The 17,542-nt window shown below is 45.5% G+C and overlaps 13 protein-coding genes across 13 annotated transcripts; 9 read left to right on the top strand and 4 right to left on the bottom strand.

Moving 5' to 3' along the window:
• Positions 1-63: 63 nt before the first annotated feature.
• On the top strand, positions 64-1,572 carry OGAPHI_004912 (uncharacterized protein; the record flags this gene model as incomplete). Its single annotated transcript, XM_046206041.1, has 1 exon — positions 64-1,572. One exon carries the CDS (start codon positions 64-66, stop codon positions 1,570-1,572), a length of 1,509 nt encoding a protein of 502 aa, XP_046059847.1.
• Positions 1,573-1,684: 112 nt separating this feature from the next.
• OGAPHI_004911 (uncharacterized protein) lies at positions 1,685-2,743 on the top strand (the record flags this gene model as incomplete). Its single annotated transcript, XM_046206040.1, has 1 exon — positions 1,685-2,743. The coding sequence occupies one exon, from the start codon at positions 1,685-1,687 to the stop codon at positions 2,741-2,743; it is 1,059 nt and encodes a 352-aa protein (XP_046059846.1).
• A 222-nt stretch (positions 2,744-2,965) lies between these two features.
• OGAPHI_004910 (uncharacterized protein) lies at positions 2,966-4,684 on the top strand (the record flags this gene model as incomplete). The annotated part of the gene is made up of 1 exon (XM_046206039.1): positions 2,966-4,684. The coding sequence occupies one exon, from the start codon at positions 2,966-2,968 to the stop codon at positions 4,682-4,684; it is 1,719 nt and encodes a 572-aa protein (XP_046059845.1).
• Positions 4,685-4,718: 34 nt separating this feature from the next.
• Positions 4,719-6,191, bottom strand: OGAPHI_004909 (uncharacterized protein; the record flags this gene model as incomplete). Its single annotated transcript, XM_046206038.1, has 1 exon — positions 4,719-6,191. The coding sequence occupies one exon, from the start codon at positions 6,189-6,191 to the stop codon at positions 4,719-4,721; it is 1,473 nt and encodes a 490-aa protein (XP_046059844.1).
• Positions 6,192-6,468: 277 nt separating this feature from the next.
• On the top strand, positions 6,469-7,977 carry OGAPHI_004908 (uncharacterized protein; the record flags this gene model as incomplete). The annotated part of the gene is made up of 1 exon (XM_046206037.1): positions 6,469-7,977. The coding sequence occupies one exon, from the start codon at positions 6,469-6,471 to the stop codon at positions 7,975-7,977; it is 1,509 nt and encodes a 502-aa protein (XP_046059843.1).
• Positions 7,978-8,035: 58 nt separating this feature from the next.
• Positions 8,036-9,118, bottom strand: OGAPHI_004907 (uncharacterized protein; the record flags this gene model as incomplete). Its single annotated transcript, XM_046206035.1, has 1 exon — positions 8,036-9,118. One exon carries the CDS (start codon positions 9,116-9,118, stop codon positions 8,036-8,038), a length of 1,083 nt encoding a protein of 360 aa, XP_046059842.1.
• Positions 9,119-9,791: 673 nt separating this feature from the next.
• On the bottom strand, positions 9,792-10,511 carry OGAPHI_004906 (uncharacterized protein; the record flags this gene model as incomplete). Its single annotated transcript, XM_046206034.1, has 1 exon — positions 9,792-10,511. One exon carries the CDS (start codon positions 10,509-10,511, stop codon positions 9,792-9,794), a length of 720 nt encoding a protein of 239 aa, XP_046059841.1.
• On the top strand, positions 9,797-10,532 carry OGAPHI_004905 (uncharacterized protein; the record flags this gene model as incomplete). The annotated part of the gene is made up of 2 exons (XM_046206033.1): positions 9,797-9,810; positions 9,899-10,532. 2 exons carry the CDS (start codon positions 9,797-9,799, stop codon positions 10,530-10,532), a joined length of 648 nt encoding a protein of 215 aa, XP_046059840.1.
• A 406-nt stretch (positions 10,533-10,938) lies between these two features.
• OGAPHI_004904 (uncharacterized protein) lies at positions 10,939-12,327 on the top strand (the record flags this gene model as incomplete). The annotated part of the gene is made up of 1 exon (XM_046206032.1): positions 10,939-12,327. The coding sequence occupies one exon, from the start codon at positions 10,939-10,941 to the stop codon at positions 12,325-12,327; it is 1,389 nt and encodes a 462-aa protein (XP_046059839.1).
• A 1,182-nt stretch (positions 12,328-13,509) lies between these two features.
• OGAPHI_004903 (uncharacterized protein) lies at positions 13,510-13,776 on the top strand (the record flags this gene model as incomplete). Its single annotated transcript, XM_046206031.1, has 1 exon — positions 13,510-13,776. One exon carries the CDS (start codon positions 13,510-13,512, stop codon positions 13,774-13,776), a length of 267 nt encoding a protein of 88 aa, XP_046059838.1.
• A 36-nt stretch (positions 13,777-13,812) lies between these two features.
• On the top strand, positions 13,813-14,415 carry OGAPHI_004902 (uncharacterized protein; the record flags this gene model as incomplete). Its single annotated transcript, XM_046206030.1, has 1 exon — positions 13,813-14,415. The coding sequence occupies one exon, from the start codon at positions 13,813-13,815 to the stop codon at positions 14,413-14,415; it is 603 nt and encodes a 200-aa protein (XP_046059837.1).
• A 1,426-nt stretch (positions 14,416-15,841) lies between these two features.
• OGAPHI_004900 (uncharacterized protein) lies at positions 15,842-16,471 on the bottom strand (the record flags this gene model as incomplete). Its single annotated transcript, XM_046206028.1, has 1 exon — positions 15,842-16,471. One exon carries the CDS (start codon positions 16,469-16,471, stop codon positions 15,842-15,844), a length of 630 nt encoding a protein of 209 aa, XP_046059835.1.
• Positions 15,998-16,270, top strand: OGAPHI_004901 (uncharacterized protein; the record flags this gene model as incomplete). Its single annotated transcript, XM_046206029.1, has 1 exon — positions 15,998-16,270. One exon carries the CDS (start codon positions 15,998-16,000, stop codon positions 16,268-16,270), a length of 273 nt encoding a protein of 90 aa, XP_046059836.1.
• Positions 16,472-17,542: the final 1,071 nt, after the last annotated feature.

The following is a 17,542-nucleotide window of genomic DNA, read 5'->3' as shown; positions in this document are numbered from 1 at the left end:
AACTTTTTTTGCCCGACAGACAGGAAATAATTTATCGCAGATTCAACACAAGATTATGTTCCAATGTTTTCTTCCAAAACCAACCAGTTCGACCTAGTCATCCACAACGGATATGTGGTCACAGCGTCTGATATTCTCCCTCCATCGGTTTACATTGGTTTGAAAGATGGTGTTATTGATCAGATCTCGGCTCGTCCTCTAACTGGTAAGCGGGTTATCGATGCGGAAGGTGGATACGTCATGCCCGGAGGTGTTGATTCACATGTCCACCTGTCCCAGAAAAATACTCCAGCAGGCGATACAATCGAGTCTGGTACTCGATCAGCCACACCGGGAGGGACTACTACGGTGATTCCATTTGCCGTGCAGGCCTCAAAGGACGACTTCGATGTGGTCTCGGTAGTGGAAGATTATCATAAAGTAGCAGACGGGCAGGCATACTGTGACTATGGATTCCATTTGATTGTTTCCAATCCTAACGAGGAGATGCTTTCTGAGCAACTTCCACAGCTTGTGGAGAAAGAAGGTATAACGTCTGTCAAGGTGTACACCACTTATCCTCGGTATAAATTATCTGACGAACAATTATTGGATATTCTTCTATCGAATCGGAAAATGGGTGTGACCACAATGATTCATGCGGAGAACTCCGACATTATCGATTTTATTGGAAAGAAATTGGAAGAAAAGAAAATGATCGACCCTTACTACCATTCCGTCTCCAGACCACTGGTAGCCGAGGACGAAGCTACATACAGGGTGATTTCTTTATCGAAAATGATTGACGTTCCAATTTTAATTGTCCACATGTCTTCTGAGACCGCCCTGTCTACTGTCAGAGAGGCTCAGACCAGCTTGGTCCCAATTTTTGCTGAGACATGCCCACAGTACCTCTTTCTTACGGCAGACTACTTAAAGCATGATTGTCACCACCATGTTCACAAAAATGACAGCTTCCAAGGAGCCAAGTATATTTGCTCTCCGCCTCTACGACAAACAGTCAAAGAACTAGAAGGCGTTTGGAAGGCAATACAGAACGGAACTGTCACCGTGTTTAGTAGTGATCATGCCCCAACGGTATATGATCACCCATTGGGCAAAAAGGCCGGCCTGGTGAATGGTGTTCCGCACTACAAAAAGGTGCCCAATGGACTTCCTGGGATTGAGACCAGAATGCCGTTGCTTTTCTGCAAGGGAGTCGAATCCGGCAGAATCACTCCTCAAAAGTTTGTCGAGCTCTGCTGTTCCAACCCAGCGAAGATGTACGGCTTAGGTGATAGGAAGGGAAGTATCAGCGTTGGAATGGATGCAGATCTGGTGATCTGGTATCCAAAGGGAAAGTTACAGCCGTTTTCTTTGGACAACAGTATGCTGCACCATGGAATTGATTATTCTCCGTTTGAGGGCATGGAATTCTCCAACTGGCCTAGATACACCATTCTCCGTGGAAATGTTGTTTGGGACAGAGACAATGGAGGACTAATTGCTAGCAAAGGAGTTGGAAAATATCTGAAAAGGGGAAAGTCTTCTCTTGGAGGTCCAATCAAAGAGCTAGACGAGATTTTAGCGTAGATTCTACATAATCAGATCAAAATAATCATATGCATAATTTGCGGTGGTCATTGCCCGATAGCGATATTTTTCTCGAGATCTGACCAAAATAATTTCTTAACCTCTTATAACGATGAGCTCGATCCTGGGAAGAAAACCTAAAGTGCTATACATTCCAACGGAGCAGAACATTCACGATGAAGAGGCTTGGAAAACGTTGAACGATAAGTTTGAGGTTGTTACTTATGATTGTGCTACCGAACAAGAGTACATTGAAGAAGTTCAAAAGCCAGACGGGAAATTTGCAGGAATCGATGCCATATGTCGGTCGACTTGGCTTAAAGGACAGCCATATGTTCATCATTATTTGTTTAGAAATGAGCCGGTTAAGTACCTTCCAGACACAGTCAAAATCATTGTTCAATCCGGTCACGGCTATGATATAGTTGACGTTGATTATCTCACCAAAAAGGGTGTGATTTTTTGCAACTCACCCGACTGCTGCTCTATTGCCACTGCAGACGTTGGAACGTCCTTAGTCTTGCAATCATTCAGGTATTTAACTTTCGCTGAACACTGCGTTAGGACAAATAGATACTATGAAAGTGCACCTTTGGTTCTTTGGGGAGAGAACCCAAGAGGAAAAACACTGGGAATCATTGGAATGGGAAATATTGGTTTCTATGTGGCTACTGCTTGTAAAGCTTTGGGAATGAATATTGCATACCACAATAGAAACCCCAAGCCAGAGTACGAGAGTCAAATCGAGGGCTTACAGTTCTTCAAGAATCTTAATGATATGCTTGCGATTACTGACTGTGTTTTTGTTGGATGTCCATACACTCCCCAGACACATCATTTAATTAACAAAGAAAGATTCAAGCACATGAAAGATAGGGTGAGATTGGTGAATATTGCTCGAGGCCCGATTGTGGAGGAAGCTGCAGTCATTGAGGCATTAGAATCGGGACAACTGGTGGGTGCAGGATTTGATGTGCACGAGTTTGAGCCTAAAATTCATCCAAAGCTGTTGAATAATTACAAAATCACTTTATTGCCACACGTTGGTGTTGCCTCTGTCGATAGCTTCAAAGCTTTCGAAAAAAAATGCGTGGGAAATCTTATCGAATATTTTTACGGAAACGGACTACCCGAAGCAGTCAATGCGGAGCTACTTCAAAAACGAGCCTGAGCTTTTGATTAGCGGCGTCTGATTGAAAGTGCCCGAGGAAGTCGACTGATAGGGCTTCTACGTGCTTTTTTTTGGCAGTCGTTTATTTCCTTCGACTGCCCGAAAATATGTACGAAAACAATAGATCTATCTTTGATAGGGCAAATTTTCATCGATAGTTGAAGAGATAAAAAATGATCATTTTGTATAAATGCTAACAGAAACTTTCTCTTGCAGAGTACGATGAACGTGATCAGAAAAGTCGACCAGTTCATCTCTATCAGAGATGATACAGAGGAGGACAGCGATAAGCTTCGTGCAAACAGAGACTTAAAGCCAACTCCTCCAAGAGAAAGAACTTGGAAAATGTACAACTATGTTGTTGTCTGGTTCCAGTCTGCCTTTGGAGTCAGTTCTTGGAACACCGGTTCATCTTTGATGAAGGCAACGGGGCTCCCGTACACGCATGTGATTGCGGGTGCCGTTATTACAAGTTTCATCTGCTGTTTCTTTGTTGTTGTGTCTGCGAGATCAGGTGCCAAGTATCACATTGGGTTTCCGTCGGTTGCCAGAGCTACCTTTGGTGTTAGGCTTGCCAGGTTCTTTGTTTTTGTTCGTATGTTTGTTGCGGCCTTGTGGTTTGGCGTTCAGACTTATTATGGATCCCGGTGCTTTGACGTGGCACTTAGATGTGTCTTTGGGCACAAATGGTACAACATCCCCAACCATTTACCCGACAGTGCTCAAATTACAACCAGACTAATGGTTGCGTTTCTGATCTACTGGATTGCCCAATTTCCGTTGATGTTTCTGCACCCTAAGCAAGTCCGTTGGTTTTTCACTATCAAAGGTATCATTATGCCTATCGCAGCCTTTGGTCTGTTCATTTTTTGTATGATCAAAGGAGGTGGACCTGGCGATTATGATATTGGTATCAAGGTGGAGCAAGTGACGAGTCAAGGTAACGAGTGGATAAGAATGATCAACACTATCATTGGATCTGTTTCAGCCATGATCATTAACCAGCCAGACATCGCACGTTACTCTAAAAAACCACGAGATGCCCTATGGCCACAGTCAATTGGATACATTCCTTCCACCATCGCAATCTTGCTCATTGGTATGGCTTCCAATGCATCGATTAGAAAGGCGTACGGTGAATCTTATTGGAACATGTGGGATCTGCTCACTGCGATCTTAGAACACGAATGGAGTGCGGGCACTCGTTGTGCAATTTTCTTGTGCTCTGTGTCTTTTGCGCTCGGGGCTGCAGGTACCAACATTTTTGGAAATTCGATTCCGTTTGCCGCAGATCTCTGTGGCCTGCTACCAAAATACTTCAATATTGTGCGAGGTCAAATATTTTTAGGGCTATTGGCTTGGGCTATGGTTCCATGGAGAATGATCAATTCCGCCGCCACTCTTGTCTCCTTTCTTGGCTCCTACTCCATTTTTGTTGCTCCACTTCTAGGATGTCTTTTGTCGGATTTCTACATCATCAGAAAAGGAAATATCCATGTCCCTTCGTTGTACATTAAAAACCCCGACGGAATTTATTACTACTACAAAGGACTTAACCTGTGGGCAGCAGCAGCGTGGGTGATATCTCCTGTAATTGCGATACCCGGGTTATACCGGTCCTACCATGCCGATTCGTTATCGCAAACTGCATCCAATATTTTCTACGGTGGCTGGCCATACACGTTCATAATTGGATTCACTGCATATAGTGTGCTCGGGTTGATCTTCAAACCACCCATCTATCCTCCACAGCGTGCAGATACACCTAAAACTTGGGAGTATCTCGCGGAGACCAACGGGTTTTTCGAGGATGACGAATACATTAATGGCGTCGGCTATCCGGGAGCTATAGATGATGGAAAAGATGCGGAGGACGATTGCTCCGACGAAAAATGCGAGCTGAGGGTTATTCAAAGCGCAGTTTCTATTTCGCAAGGTTAAATCTAATACTTATTTTATCAATACTAATCTAAACTCACAAGTGACTATCTCTTTTGGCTCCAAATTTCAAATCTTCTTCGGTAGAAAGTTCCTGCTGGTTGTAGTTCCGCTTCGTCTTGATGCCCTCCCTGAGTCCATTCGGATCTTTCTCTTTACCAGAGATAGATCTCCACTTGAACAATTTTGTATAGAAGTTTTCACGGCCTTCGATCTTGTCAACCAAGAACTGTCCCAAAACAGGTAGCATCTTGAATGCATGTCCTGATCCACCGCACGCAACAAACAAACCCTTTTTATTTGGGACAAAGTCATAAATGTAGTCGTTGTCAATAGTATCAGTATACCATAGAACTCGGCTTTGATACTCGAGTTTGGCCTCGTACAAGTCTGGGAAGAAGATCTTCAGCCATTCATCAACTTGACGAACAATGTGACGGGTAAGCATGGTGGTAGGTGGATCACTATTCGAAGTCTTTGGAATAGACACAACCCTACCATTTTCTAATTTGACCGGATTTGTGTACTTGGTTTGTCTCACAATCATCTTCATGTATCCTTCTGGCTCCATGACTGGGAACATGAACAGCCCACCCATGTAATCTTTTTCTCTTGAATGACCGGTCTTCCAACCAAACATTGGAAACACTTTACTGTTGTACTTTGCTCTCAAGTCTTTGCGGTTTTCAGGAATCTTAAAAATAATGATATTTCCCGAGGCAGCTTCGTTCATTCCATCCAGTTCTGGAACAATCAAAGTTGACCATGGACCACAGCTGACGACCGTCAAATCTGCAAAATGAGAAACATCATCCTGAGTCACAATTCCAACAACTATAGTCTTTGCTTCATCCTTGTAGATAAACTCCTTGAAAGTACCTGCTTTCTTACCGAAAACAAACTTGACACCCAGTTGTGCACATTTGTATTTAGCAAATTGACAAGCTCTTGATGCATACAGAACTCCAGAAGTAGAATCCAATGCACCAGCCAACGACTTGTACTTAGACTTCAAATCTTGGGCGAATTGCATCTTTGGACCATATCCTGCTGCTTTGGCTCTTTTGATGTCAGTGGAGTCGTTGATATCGTATCTCAAAGGAAGAATACCTTCTTTTTTGAAATTATCTCTGCTGGCCTTCTCTTCCCAGCCAAGCTGATCATCAAGCCTGAGCATTCCGCAGAGATCCAGAAGTTTCAGGCTGGTGTAATTCTTGGCTTCTTCCTCGGGGAGGTTTTCAATCTCGTTATTCCATTTTTGCCAGATATCAAAAGCCTCGAACGCTAAGTTCTGGTAATGCTTTTTCTCCGCATACTGAGCTCTGAAAACCTTATTAATGTCTGCGGAGGCGGTGTCTGCGCCCTCTAGAAGTGTATAATGATTTGAATTGAAGTCCAAGCGATCAAAAACGGTGATATTTTTGTATCCTGACTGAGCCAAATGCAGGGCATTGGAAAGGCCGAAAACACCTGCTCCGATGATGATGATTGGGGAGTCTTTCGAGATCATTGATAAAAATTTGTGGAACTTACAAGATCTAAGAGCACGAAGCGCAAATAAATACCGAGCTAGCGTGAATTATTACTTCCGACAGATCACCTAACTGAGGCTGATAAACGGAATAAAATTTCCTAATCGAGTCTTATCCGATCATGTAAGTCGAAAAGGCCGACCCGTCGCCCGATAACAATGACGCCTATCAGCTTAGCTTCAGATAAGCCGGGCATCCCTCACGGACTATATCATACAGCAAAGAGCCTGTGAACGACTCGTAAGACTTTTTTTCATGTCTGACGAAAAAGCAACGCCGATCGAGACAATCAAAGTGGACCAGGTTCTATCTCAGAAAGAGCTACGTAACGTGGATCAAGCTTTTGAGTATGCCTTAGATACAGATGGTCTGGCTCTAGACCCAGAGGTAGAGAAAAAAGTGGTTCGAAAAATTGATTGGTACATCCTCCCACTGATGTGCATGCTCATGTCTTGTCAACTCATGGACAAGTCGACAAACTCCTATGCTTCCATCACGGGTCTTCGTACAGATCTAGAGATGAGTACTCGAACTTACTCCTGGGTTGCCAGTTGCTTCTACCTTGGCTACCTTGGGTTTTGCTACCCCGCAAATATGTTACTTCAACGATTCCCGTTGTCCAAAACGCTTGGCTGCGCAGTCCTTGCCTGGGGGGTGGTTATTTGTTGCCACGGAGCTACTCAGTCCAGCTCTACATTTCTTCTTTGCAGGACCCTGTTAGGTGTGTGCGAGTCATTCATGGATCCAGCATATATGATCATGACTAGTCAATGGTACAAGAAAGATGAGCAGTATAGAAGATGTGGTTACTGGCTGGGATTCCAAGGAATCGGAACCATGTTGGGCTCTCTCATTGCGTATGGATTTTACGTCCATAAGGAGTCATATTCCACTTCTCCTTGGAGACTCTTGTATGTTGTGACAGGAGTCATTACGATCTTTTTCGGTATTATATCGCTCATACACGTTCCCGACATTCCAACCAAAGCATGGTTCTTGAACGAGCAGGAAAAAAAATATGTCGTGGAAAGAATCAGGGGTAACCAGACTGGATTTGGAAATCAACACTTTAAGCTATCTCAACTAAAGGAAGCTGCCTGTGATGTCACCTTATACTTATTCTTCTTCTACATGTTTGGATATGGAATCCCAAATGGCTCCATAGGGAACTTTGGAAGCATTTTGCTGAACGATCAATTTGGGTTCACCACTCGTCAATCGTTATTGCTTAATCTTGTGGGGAGTGGAATCGATATAATATTCCCGCTTGCATTTGCATACGTCAACTACTATTTGATCCCGAGCAGACTCGCCGTTTGTTTCTGTATCAACTCGCTAGTTTTTACAGGCCTTTGTATGCTTGCGTTTGCTTCCCCCATGGGTGCCAAATTAGCCGGATACTTTATGAGCTACCTCACTACGGCAAGCTGGGCTTGTATGAGTTCAGTTGTGTCCTCGAACGTTGCAGGACATACGAAGAAGATCACAGCCAACACTCTTTTCCTGATTGGATTTTCTGCGGGAAACATTATTGGCCCCCAGGCGTTTATTGGATCAGAAAAGCCGATCTATATCACCGCCAAAAGAACAATGGTTGGAACATATGTCATTTCGGCAATTGCTCCTTTGATTTTACTTGGGATCTACTACTACAGAAACAAACAAAAGGATGCGATAGCTAAGGACATCAATGGAGAGGACACTACACTTGCTTTTGGTGACTTGACAGACAAAGCAAATCCTGCTTTCAGATATATTTTGTGAAAACCTACGTACATGATTCCCGGGAACATTGTTAAAATAAAACAGACTATGTATGTAATCAATTCTTCAAGATAGGAAGGGCATCGAAAGTTTTGGTCTTTCCAGCAAAGTCCATCGACTCATTGAACTCCGACAAAGCAAACTTCTTGATTCCAGAATATTGATCGTCAATACGCAAGGTACCTGACTCGACCAGTTGGATCAATTCCTTCAGTTCTGCGCGAGTGTACATGATCTTTCCTCTGACAGAAAGGTTTTTGCCAACTGCCAAACCATAAGGAATAGACACCTCAGACCATATGAATCCAGAGAGAACAACTCTGCCACCAAATCCAAGTGCATGGAGTGCAGTTTTGAAGTAAATTGCACTAGAGAGATTAGATGGAGTAAAATCCATGTAAGCATTTAATGGTCCGAATTTGGTCAAAGCCTTGACGTCTTCATCTTGGTTACCAGACAGAGCAACGGCATGGACATTTTTGAACTTTTTTGCGAGTGGAGCAACTGATGATTCGCTTCTTCCAACAGCAAGAACACGTGCACCCAGAGCAGATGCCAAAGCAACTGCGGCACTCGAAAATGCGCCCGAGGAAGGAGCAATTGCAATTGTCTCACCTGGCTTCAAACCGACGGCCTTCAATCCACCAAACGCAACAGCCAGACGACTGAGGTTGTTCAAGTAGTCATGATCAAAATTGATTGCAGACTCGTTAATTGGGTAGACGTTTTCAACGTCAACCAAAGCATACTCTGCAGAGTAACCGCTTCTCTTGTGGAAAACAGCAGAAAGATCTTTAGACTGAGGAGATGGTGCATCAAAAATGGTCTTAACCAGGAAGTGGCTAGGATCATCCCTGGAAGTAACCATTGAATCCATAAAAACCAGTTGTCCTGGTTTGTAAGTATCGCTCTTGATAATTCTGCCCACACCTGCGGTACCAATCACGAACGGAGGTGGCAAGGAGAACATTGGGTTTCTTGGCTTCGAGAAGATAGGCCTCATATCTCCATTAACCAAAGAAGATTCGATCTTAACAAGCGCAGTACCTGTTTGGACCTCTGGGATTGGCAAGGTTTGCAATTCAACCTCATGTTCGTATTGTGGAAGCACCACGGCTTTGTAAGTGGATGGGAGACTCATTGATGTTCTAATTGATGATAATTAGGGGTGCTGAAAGTGTCAATTTATACTATTCTTCAACCCCCGAGTATAACGTAATAAACTTATGCAGTCGAAAAGTTAAATCCTTAATTTTTTTCTTAATGCCGAATTCCGTGTCTCTTAATTCCAGGCCCACTTTTTAAGTCCAGCTCCGTAAAAATTCGGTTACGTAATCTCATAATTTGTATAGTAAATTTGAAATTTACTACACAATTTTTGCATGGAGCCCGAACCCCATTGCTTCTAGAAGAGAATTTGAGGGCCAATTTCGGTGTCGCTAATCATGCCCGTGAGCAGTTTAATGATTAGTTCCGTTAACTACATGCGTATTGGATCAATTACGCCGAGTTTCCACACTCAATTATAATGGCTCATTGGTTAAGAGCGAGTCTGCGTACGATTTACTTTACATAAGCTCGGTCTTAATGCTGCAAAAATCAGGTTCTTGTCAAAAACGGTAATACACCGAGGACAAATCACCGAGGACAAATCACCGAGCTCTGGTCTTATCGGTCAGGAACCTTTAGATGGGGTTGATTGACTCTCTGTCTGAACTCACGCGGCCTCAGTTTCTCAATAGACTACGGGAGTTGTCTACTCCACTCAGTCCCTTTTTTGGAAATACATTTTTTGATCTGGTTACGTAATCACGCTAGAATGGAATATCCATTGTATCATCTGCTCTGATAAAGCGGCCGGACTTGGACGGAGCAAAGAAAGCTCTAATGATGTTTCCCGCACTGGTCTCTGGGCGAATAGTCCCCTGCCGGAGCATTGCCTTCAGCTGCTCGTTACCGTTTGCAATGGTGTCCATGGACTCCTCACCCATGTCCGTAGCGACCATTCCGGGGTGAATCGCAAGGAAAGTGATCTCAGGAATCTCCTCGCTGAGCTTCTTAACAGCAAAATTGAGAGCAGCCTTGGATGCACCGTAGGCACTCGTTGGAATAGGGAGGAAGCCCTGGATCGAACCGGCGGCAGAGGAGATGAACACGGCCTTTGCACCGGCTGCGAGCAGCGGCTGAATTTGCTGGAACACCATGACAGGGCCAAGTGCATTGGTAGTGAAGTGCTCAAGCCACAGCTGTCTAGGGGTTTGGGCGACAGGCAGGAAACTGCGAGCAATACCAGCGTTGAGAATGGCAACGTCGATGGTGACGCCAGCCAGCTGGCCTGGCAATTTCTCAATCGAATCCTGGTCGTTCACATCAAGTACAACAGTCTTGACATTTTTTTCTTTGGCGAGCTCGAGGAGTTCTGGGGCAGAGGAACGGTAGGATGCGATAACGGTGTTGTTCTTGTCGCTGCTAAGTTGCTTGGTGAGCTCGAGGCCGATACCTCTGGAGGCGCCAGCAATGAAGTAGGTAGTCATTGGCTACCAGGAAAGCTTTAGAGTCCATATTTATAGTACTTTCAGATCAGGGTGCCCAGAAAATCTATCATCCGGGATACGGCTGAGATTTGTAAGCTGCACCGAAGGAAACCTTATCTAGCTGCAATTGCTAACGACACCCGTGCACCGAAATATTTCTGCTTACCAAGCACCGTGATGGGAAAGCTGCACAACTAGCACAGGCAATAACAACACTAGTAGCACCTCGTGCTTGCACCATACTAAGCAGGATCTGCTTGAATCTATTGAGTCACTATTATGGTTGCAACTCTCAGTTACGCTCACCCCGCGGACTTGGCCAATGAGTCAGTCTTGAAATCTGACTCACGGCCTCGGTGCGCCACGCGCCCAGGCGGCTCACCGCATAATATAAATAAATGAATACGCGCTCGCAGTCTCCTCCACAATGTCTTCCCCTGCGTCTCCTGACGTGCTGGAGCACAGCCCACTCTTGAAGATTGAAACCACGCCGCCAGACTCATCTGTGCGTGCCGAGCTTGCCTACCTTGTGCGCAACGCGCTGCCGACGCTGCTGGTGTTCCAGGTGCAGTTTGCGCTGCTCATGGCCGCGCCACTCTACTTTGCCGGCCGCCAGAGCACCGCCGTGTTCTCTGCTGCATCGCTGGCACTGACGTTCTACTACGTGTCGGGCCCTGTCGTGGTGTTTGGCTTTTGTACAGCCATGGACACGCTGTGCGCGACTGCGTATGGCGCACGCGACTATACGGCCGTTGGGCGACACTACCAGCAGTGCACGCTGGTGTTGCTTGCGGGCTGCGTGCCTGTCGGATTACTGTGGGCGTTCCCGCAGCGGGCACTGATAGGTGTGGAAGCGGACCTGCGCGCCGATGCTGCTGCGTTCCTGCGCGTGCTGGTTTTTGCTGCACCAGCCGTCGTGTTGTTCGAGACGTCTAAACGGTTCCTCCAAACACAGGGCCGCTACGCTGCCCCAACGTATGCACTGCTCGCTGCCTTGGGCCCGGCTCTGCTGCTGCACTATGCCGGCCGCAACGCTCCACTGGGTGCTGCATGGGCCCTTGTGGGTACCTATTGGCTGCTGGCTGCGTGTATAGCTGTGCAGCTGTACCGACACCCGGAGTGCTGGACGCCGCTGTCGTGGGAAGTGTTGCACGACGTGGGCCCGTTATTGGCCCTTGGGGGCCCTGGCATCATCATGGTGCTAGCAGAGAGCTTTGCGTTCCGTGTGATCACGTTTTTGTCCGCACAGTTCGGCGAGGCGTCTCTGGCTGCACAAACAATAGTGACCACGATCTCGTCGTTCTCGTTCCAGCTGGCGTTCTCGATTGGTATCTGCAGTTCTGTGAGGCTGGCGAACTACGTGGGCCAGCGGTCTCAAAACTACTTAGTGGTCGTGCGGGCAGCATCCATTGTTGCCGCTTTCCTGTCGCTGTCCAACTGTCTGCTCATGCTGACTCTGCGCAAATGGCTGCCTCTGATTTTCACTAGCGACCCTGAGGTGATTGCCGAGGCACGGAAGCTGTTCGTAGTAGTTGCGCTCAACGAGCTTGGCGACACGGGGAATGCGATTTTTTCGTGTCTGCTGCGTGGCCAGGGACGGCAGAGAGTGTGCTCTGTGCTGAATCTGTGTGCGTACTACATCCTGGCAGTGCCGTTAGAGCTGCTGTTTGCATTTGGGATGGGGTGTGGTGCGCTTGGACTGTGGTACGGCGTGGTTATCGGGGTGTGCACGATGGCGGCAGCGGAGGCTGTGCTAGTTCACCGAACTGACTGGCAGAGGGTGCTTAGAGAGAGATGGGAAGTAGCCAGTCGCTAACGAATGAATTTGATGAATAAAGAATAGACAGTAGAACAAAAGTAGGTCTTAGTATGGTATACTACGACAAACAAATGTGATGTGAAGCGGATGGTGAATGAGTTGTTGAGGAAATGGCTGGTATATTGGAAATTAGTCTTGATTTGGACCATTTCATGAAAATTTATCTTGGTGTGGATCAACCTGGCAGTAAGATTCCTGGTGTACATCATACCATAGGGATCAGTTTGCAAGCCGAAGCGAATATATAACTATTGTAATTGTTTTCAATAATACAATGGCGAGATCTCGCCCTTCTCTTACAAGAGCTTGAAATATCTGGAATAAAAGCCAAAGAGATCATGATCAATGATGTTAAGATTCGTACCAATTGAAACTCAAAAAGTACACAGATTTGCTTAAGGATTTATAGCGGTAATGGGAATTTTCCATGCGAGGAAATGACTAAATCATTTGAGCGTCCATTTCCAACTTTGACAAAATGTGCTGTTTGCTGCAAAGAGATGAACAATTATTCGTCACCGAAAGTTGGCGATCAAAATACCAGCGTCATAACCGAAGAAAATTATAGAACATTCATCAAGTATCTAAAAGGTTGACTTCATAATCCCTTCTACAGACGTACTACCTCTGCAGTAATTTGTATTGAAAGCGGTACTGTGAATCCATATTATTGAGCTTATATTTTTATTCCAATATCCAATATCAGCTATGCTATTACTAGCCCCTCCTCAAAATCCCCTGTTTAAAATTAACAATACTTTGCTTGATTGTTTTTGGCAGAGATGGTCATGTGATGTCATGTGATGCCAACTTTTGCGCTACATATTACCTGTACCAGCCACATACCAGCCACATTGCCACACCTTACACCACCCTTCTCAGTTCCCTCTTTGGTCTAATTTAAAATCTAATCAATAGTTCTTGTCTTCACAAATGGACAAGAAGTCGAATTTATCACAGAATCAGCCAATCCAGCGGGACATGTCTGGCCAACATAGCCCTGTTCCTTCCACTCCGAGTCTATTTCACAAGGCGCGTCATTCAATCCTGTTTTCCAGGCACCATTAAGAGATTATAATCATTTTGGCGATGTAACCTTGATTGTTTCCTCCTCTCACTCAGATCATGATGGTCCTGTTTTATTTGGTGATTCCACTTTTAGAAGCAGAAGTTCTGAGAATGATGAACAGAACTACCACGATAATCCCGAATCTGTACCCAATCACAACAAGTAAAGGTGACGCGTCAGATCGCGAGATAGATGGCCGTGTTAACCGGCGAACGCAAGCCATTTTCGGGATCGGTGATGGAGCACCAAAACTCAAAGCTGCTACAAAGGTTAAGTCAATTTCTCAGCGGTATGCGATGACGCGCAAGCTACTCGCTGAGCTAAAAAAGAGAACTCCTCATAATTATGAACAGAAGAATATTCCTAGAGTATTCTAACATCCGACCTGGCTTGCAACGCTACGCAACTCTAATATGATCAAGTTATTCCATACGCGTTATCATGACACTGAATTGGAGAAGGCGATGCCGGATGAAATTTACGATTGTCCTTCGACAGCTGACAACCCGTATGAGGCTGTGACGTATGCTGAATGTGTACGATGCAGACACACCTTTCGATTCCATGGACACTACAATGCACGCAAAGATACAAACATAGGAAACCACTGTAGGAACCATCCTTCTGAGGTTCCAAGACCCTCTTCTCAGCGTACTATTGAGTTTGACTTTTTTGGGAAAGGAGAACCATTTGAACATCTTGGGCGTATCTTTGGCAACAAAGAGGAGAGAATGCGGTATGACCTGCTTATGTATTTCTGGAAAGATTCTATCCCGTTTAGAAAGGCAGATTCTCCAGATTTCATTTCGTTTGTTGCTTCATTTTACCAGCTCGTCGTTCAAGAGACTACAAGTGATTCTCGCATAACAGGTTCAAGACAAGAAGCTGTCAAATTTTGTTTCAAATACCTCCGGAAAAGAAAATTGATCTCGAAAATGGTTGACAGATCTTATGATTGCATGAAAGAAGGAATCGTTGCTCCCAAAGAGGAGATGATTCTACCGAAACACATATAGATGGTGGCAGCCAGGAAAATGGGGGACAAGTAGACCTCGACGGACTGGCCGACGCTTCCAGCAACAATTCTAGCGTAGCCGACCACCTCGAGAATGCCTCCGATGATGAACCAGCACATGTACCACGTACGGGTGTAGATGGACATGCCCAGGTGGAGCAGGGTGACGACGAGGAAGGAGAATAGGTAGAACCACGCGCCGGCTTTGGGAGTAACGAAGAGAGAAGTAGAGTACTGCATTAGTTCGATGGAAGGTGAGCTGCTACGAAATTTATAGTGCTTGCTACCAGGACCCTGTGCCCAGAGTTGGCGGCATAAGGTTTAGGGCTGTGGAAATTTTTTTGAGGCGGAGCCTGCGACGATGAGAACAAAGGGTGAAATTCAATGGCTGTGAATACCTGCGGCAATATATATTGGCGGAGCTTCACGGATCAGGAAAGTACGTTTTCATTAGTGGTGGTGGTGCCAAGAGACGCGGCTGGGCATCAATTGCGGCGAAGCAGAAGAGTGAGGTTGAAGTTAAAATTTCATTAACCTCGAGATCTCATGGTTTTTCAGTACATGCTTTAGGCATATTTGTGTGAGAAAGAGAAATTGAGGAGTATAGTATCCAGCGCTGGCCACTGGCCTCCCAGGTGACAACCAACCTGGGATGCCACTCTTCAAAAGTTGAAGACCGAGCAATCTTCTCAAGTAATATATCATTCCAGCATTCACGTTGCAGATTACAAATACGCAGGTCACTTGTTTCACCTCCTACCCCATTATTACTAGCTAAACTTATAAATCACCTTTTTGTGTGCGGCTCCAATCTGGCTTTTGGACACAAAGAAAGAAATGTGTAATATAATAGGAGGTCAGCAGCACACTCCTTGGTACGGGAAACGCGATTTGGCCGGCAAAAGAGGTTTGCTTTCCAAGCTCACAACTGTGCAGCTGTGCACTCTTATAAACTGGTTCGCACATATACGGCTCTAGGCACGCTGTCTAGGGGAAACAAGAGTTACAAGATTGTGGCATACGTACAGATATTACTGGGGTTTGGTCGCAACAACCTGAGTGTGAGCGGCGGTACCACGACGATCGCGAGCTTGCAGAAAGGCCTGAACAACGAAGACGCGACTGCAAAATGGGTAATCTCGATGTAAGCTCTTACTTTCGGCTTGTTTATCATTCTGATTGAGACCCTGGCAGTGCCGTTAGATCTGCTGTTTGAACTGTGGTGCTGCATGGTTATCCAAGTGGGCACGATGGCAGCAGTCGAGGCTCTGCTGGTTCACTAAACTGAGGTGCCGAGATAGAGAGTCGGAAAGCGGTCGGAACTGAGTCGCCAAAATAAACGTGGAGACTATTTATAGATGGAGCGTACATTTGGCTGGTTGGACCGTGGCCAGTAATCTATACAAACTAGAAATCCCAGTCAACCTCTATAGGTCGTTACGAAACTCGCTTTGCATCTCGACGTGAACCGGTTCTGTGGTTTGTTTGTCCTTGCGGACAAACGCCAGTGGAGGGTAGATGAGTGTCAGCACTAATGTGGCCAGAAACATCGGTGCTGCGTCGAGACAGTAAGTGTAGACGGTATGGAAAAAGATATAGCCCAGTCCTTGTGCGTACTCGACAACACGGAAGATGATTCTGACAAAGAACAGGAAAACCACAACGTAGTTGGCTTTGAAGTACGCCGGCCACTGTATCCTGGCATTGTGGACTCTGGGGTATCCAGAAATTACCAGTCTCCGATGGACGACGATAGCGTTGGCCAGGAAGAAGCTGAACAGCAGGAGCTGCAAAACGAAACTAATGATAGCTATGACCTTGCCGGTTGTGTGCAGACTGTCACTCATGTACTGTAGCACGATTCCGGCACATTGCGACGCAAAGCAGAGCACGTCGCCGACAACGAAAACCGCAGTTAACCACCTGCCGGAAATCAGGGCGAGATTGTTCGCATCCAGGGACGATACCACCCGGCCAAAGCACATGTACACGGAGGCTGCCATGAAGATTGGGGCGAGATACACCTCGATCTGCTGGCCAGAGTTGCCTGTCGACATTCGAAAGTAGCCCACCACTTCCAAAATTCCTCCGATCAGGAACCAGCACATGAACCAGGTGCGTGTGTACACTGCTAGAATTGAGTGGACGATTGTAGTGATTAGGAACCCGATTTTAAAGACCCACGCCCCCGCCGTGGGTGTAACAAATACATCGCTCGACGCCATAGTCGCGGACAAAAATGGCCGTCCAATGTGTTATATACTTCAGATTTGAGCTTTATTTTTAGGTCGCTGTTCAATCAGGGCTCTTTTTATTCACCGGCAGGTAGAGAAGATGTAGTCCAACGAGGCTTTTCCCTGCGCAAAGCCTTGTTCTTTGTTCTCATGCTAGTAATTGATAAGCTTCACACAATGAAACAGAAAACCTTGTTATTTTTAGACTCTTAAAAATGAACCATACATTTAGAGCATGAAAGCATTTTCAAGAAAATAGCATGTAGATACCGGAACTGGCCAGCACATTCTGCTATCAAGAAGGACCGAGAATCACCGACTGCATGCATTCCTAATATGTGCTTTCTTCTAGGGGTATCCAACGACTCAGTAATCGAGCAAGGCAAGTGAAGCTGCAAAAGATATTTGATTGTAATAGATCATCTAGACGGAGAAGATGGTTTGGTTGCGATGTATCAACTTATTCTCTATTGGTTGAGACGTCCACAGTCGCGAACTTGGTCAATTTTGAAAGTAGTGACCGTGGGTACAGGTGCTTCAAGGGAACACATATCTAATTTGTAACTTGCAAACTTCAGCCCACATTTTTCAAGCTATATTTGGAAACTCAAAATTTCCCACTGCAAGGTACCACGCAACAGAAAAAAAAAGAAATTCAAGTTTAGTGGATAAGCTTCGAATAATAATTGTCAGGTACACGCTCCTGGATTTTTTGACAAAAATAAGGTTTTGGAGTGCATAATAAGGGCCAAATCTTGAAAAATTCGGTTATTTTGACCTGTAGATTGGTGTTTTGTGGCCAAAGCCGTTAACATGGACTGTCTGACATTATTCTGCTAGGCCTCGTTGTGGGGAGTTGAAGTCCGTGGAATTGCGTCGAATTTGAGCATATTT

Source organism: Ogataea philodendri, assembly GCF_020536065.1.
Source record: "Ogataea philodendri strain CBS6075 chromosome Unknown scaffold6, whole genome shotgun sequence".
In the NCBI taxonomy this organism is placed as follows: domain Eukaryota; kingdom Fungi; phylum Ascomycota; class Pichiomycetes; order Pichiales; family Pichiaceae; genus Ogataea; species Ogataea philodendri.
This window is presented reverse-complemented; position numbering and strand designations above follow the sequence as displayed.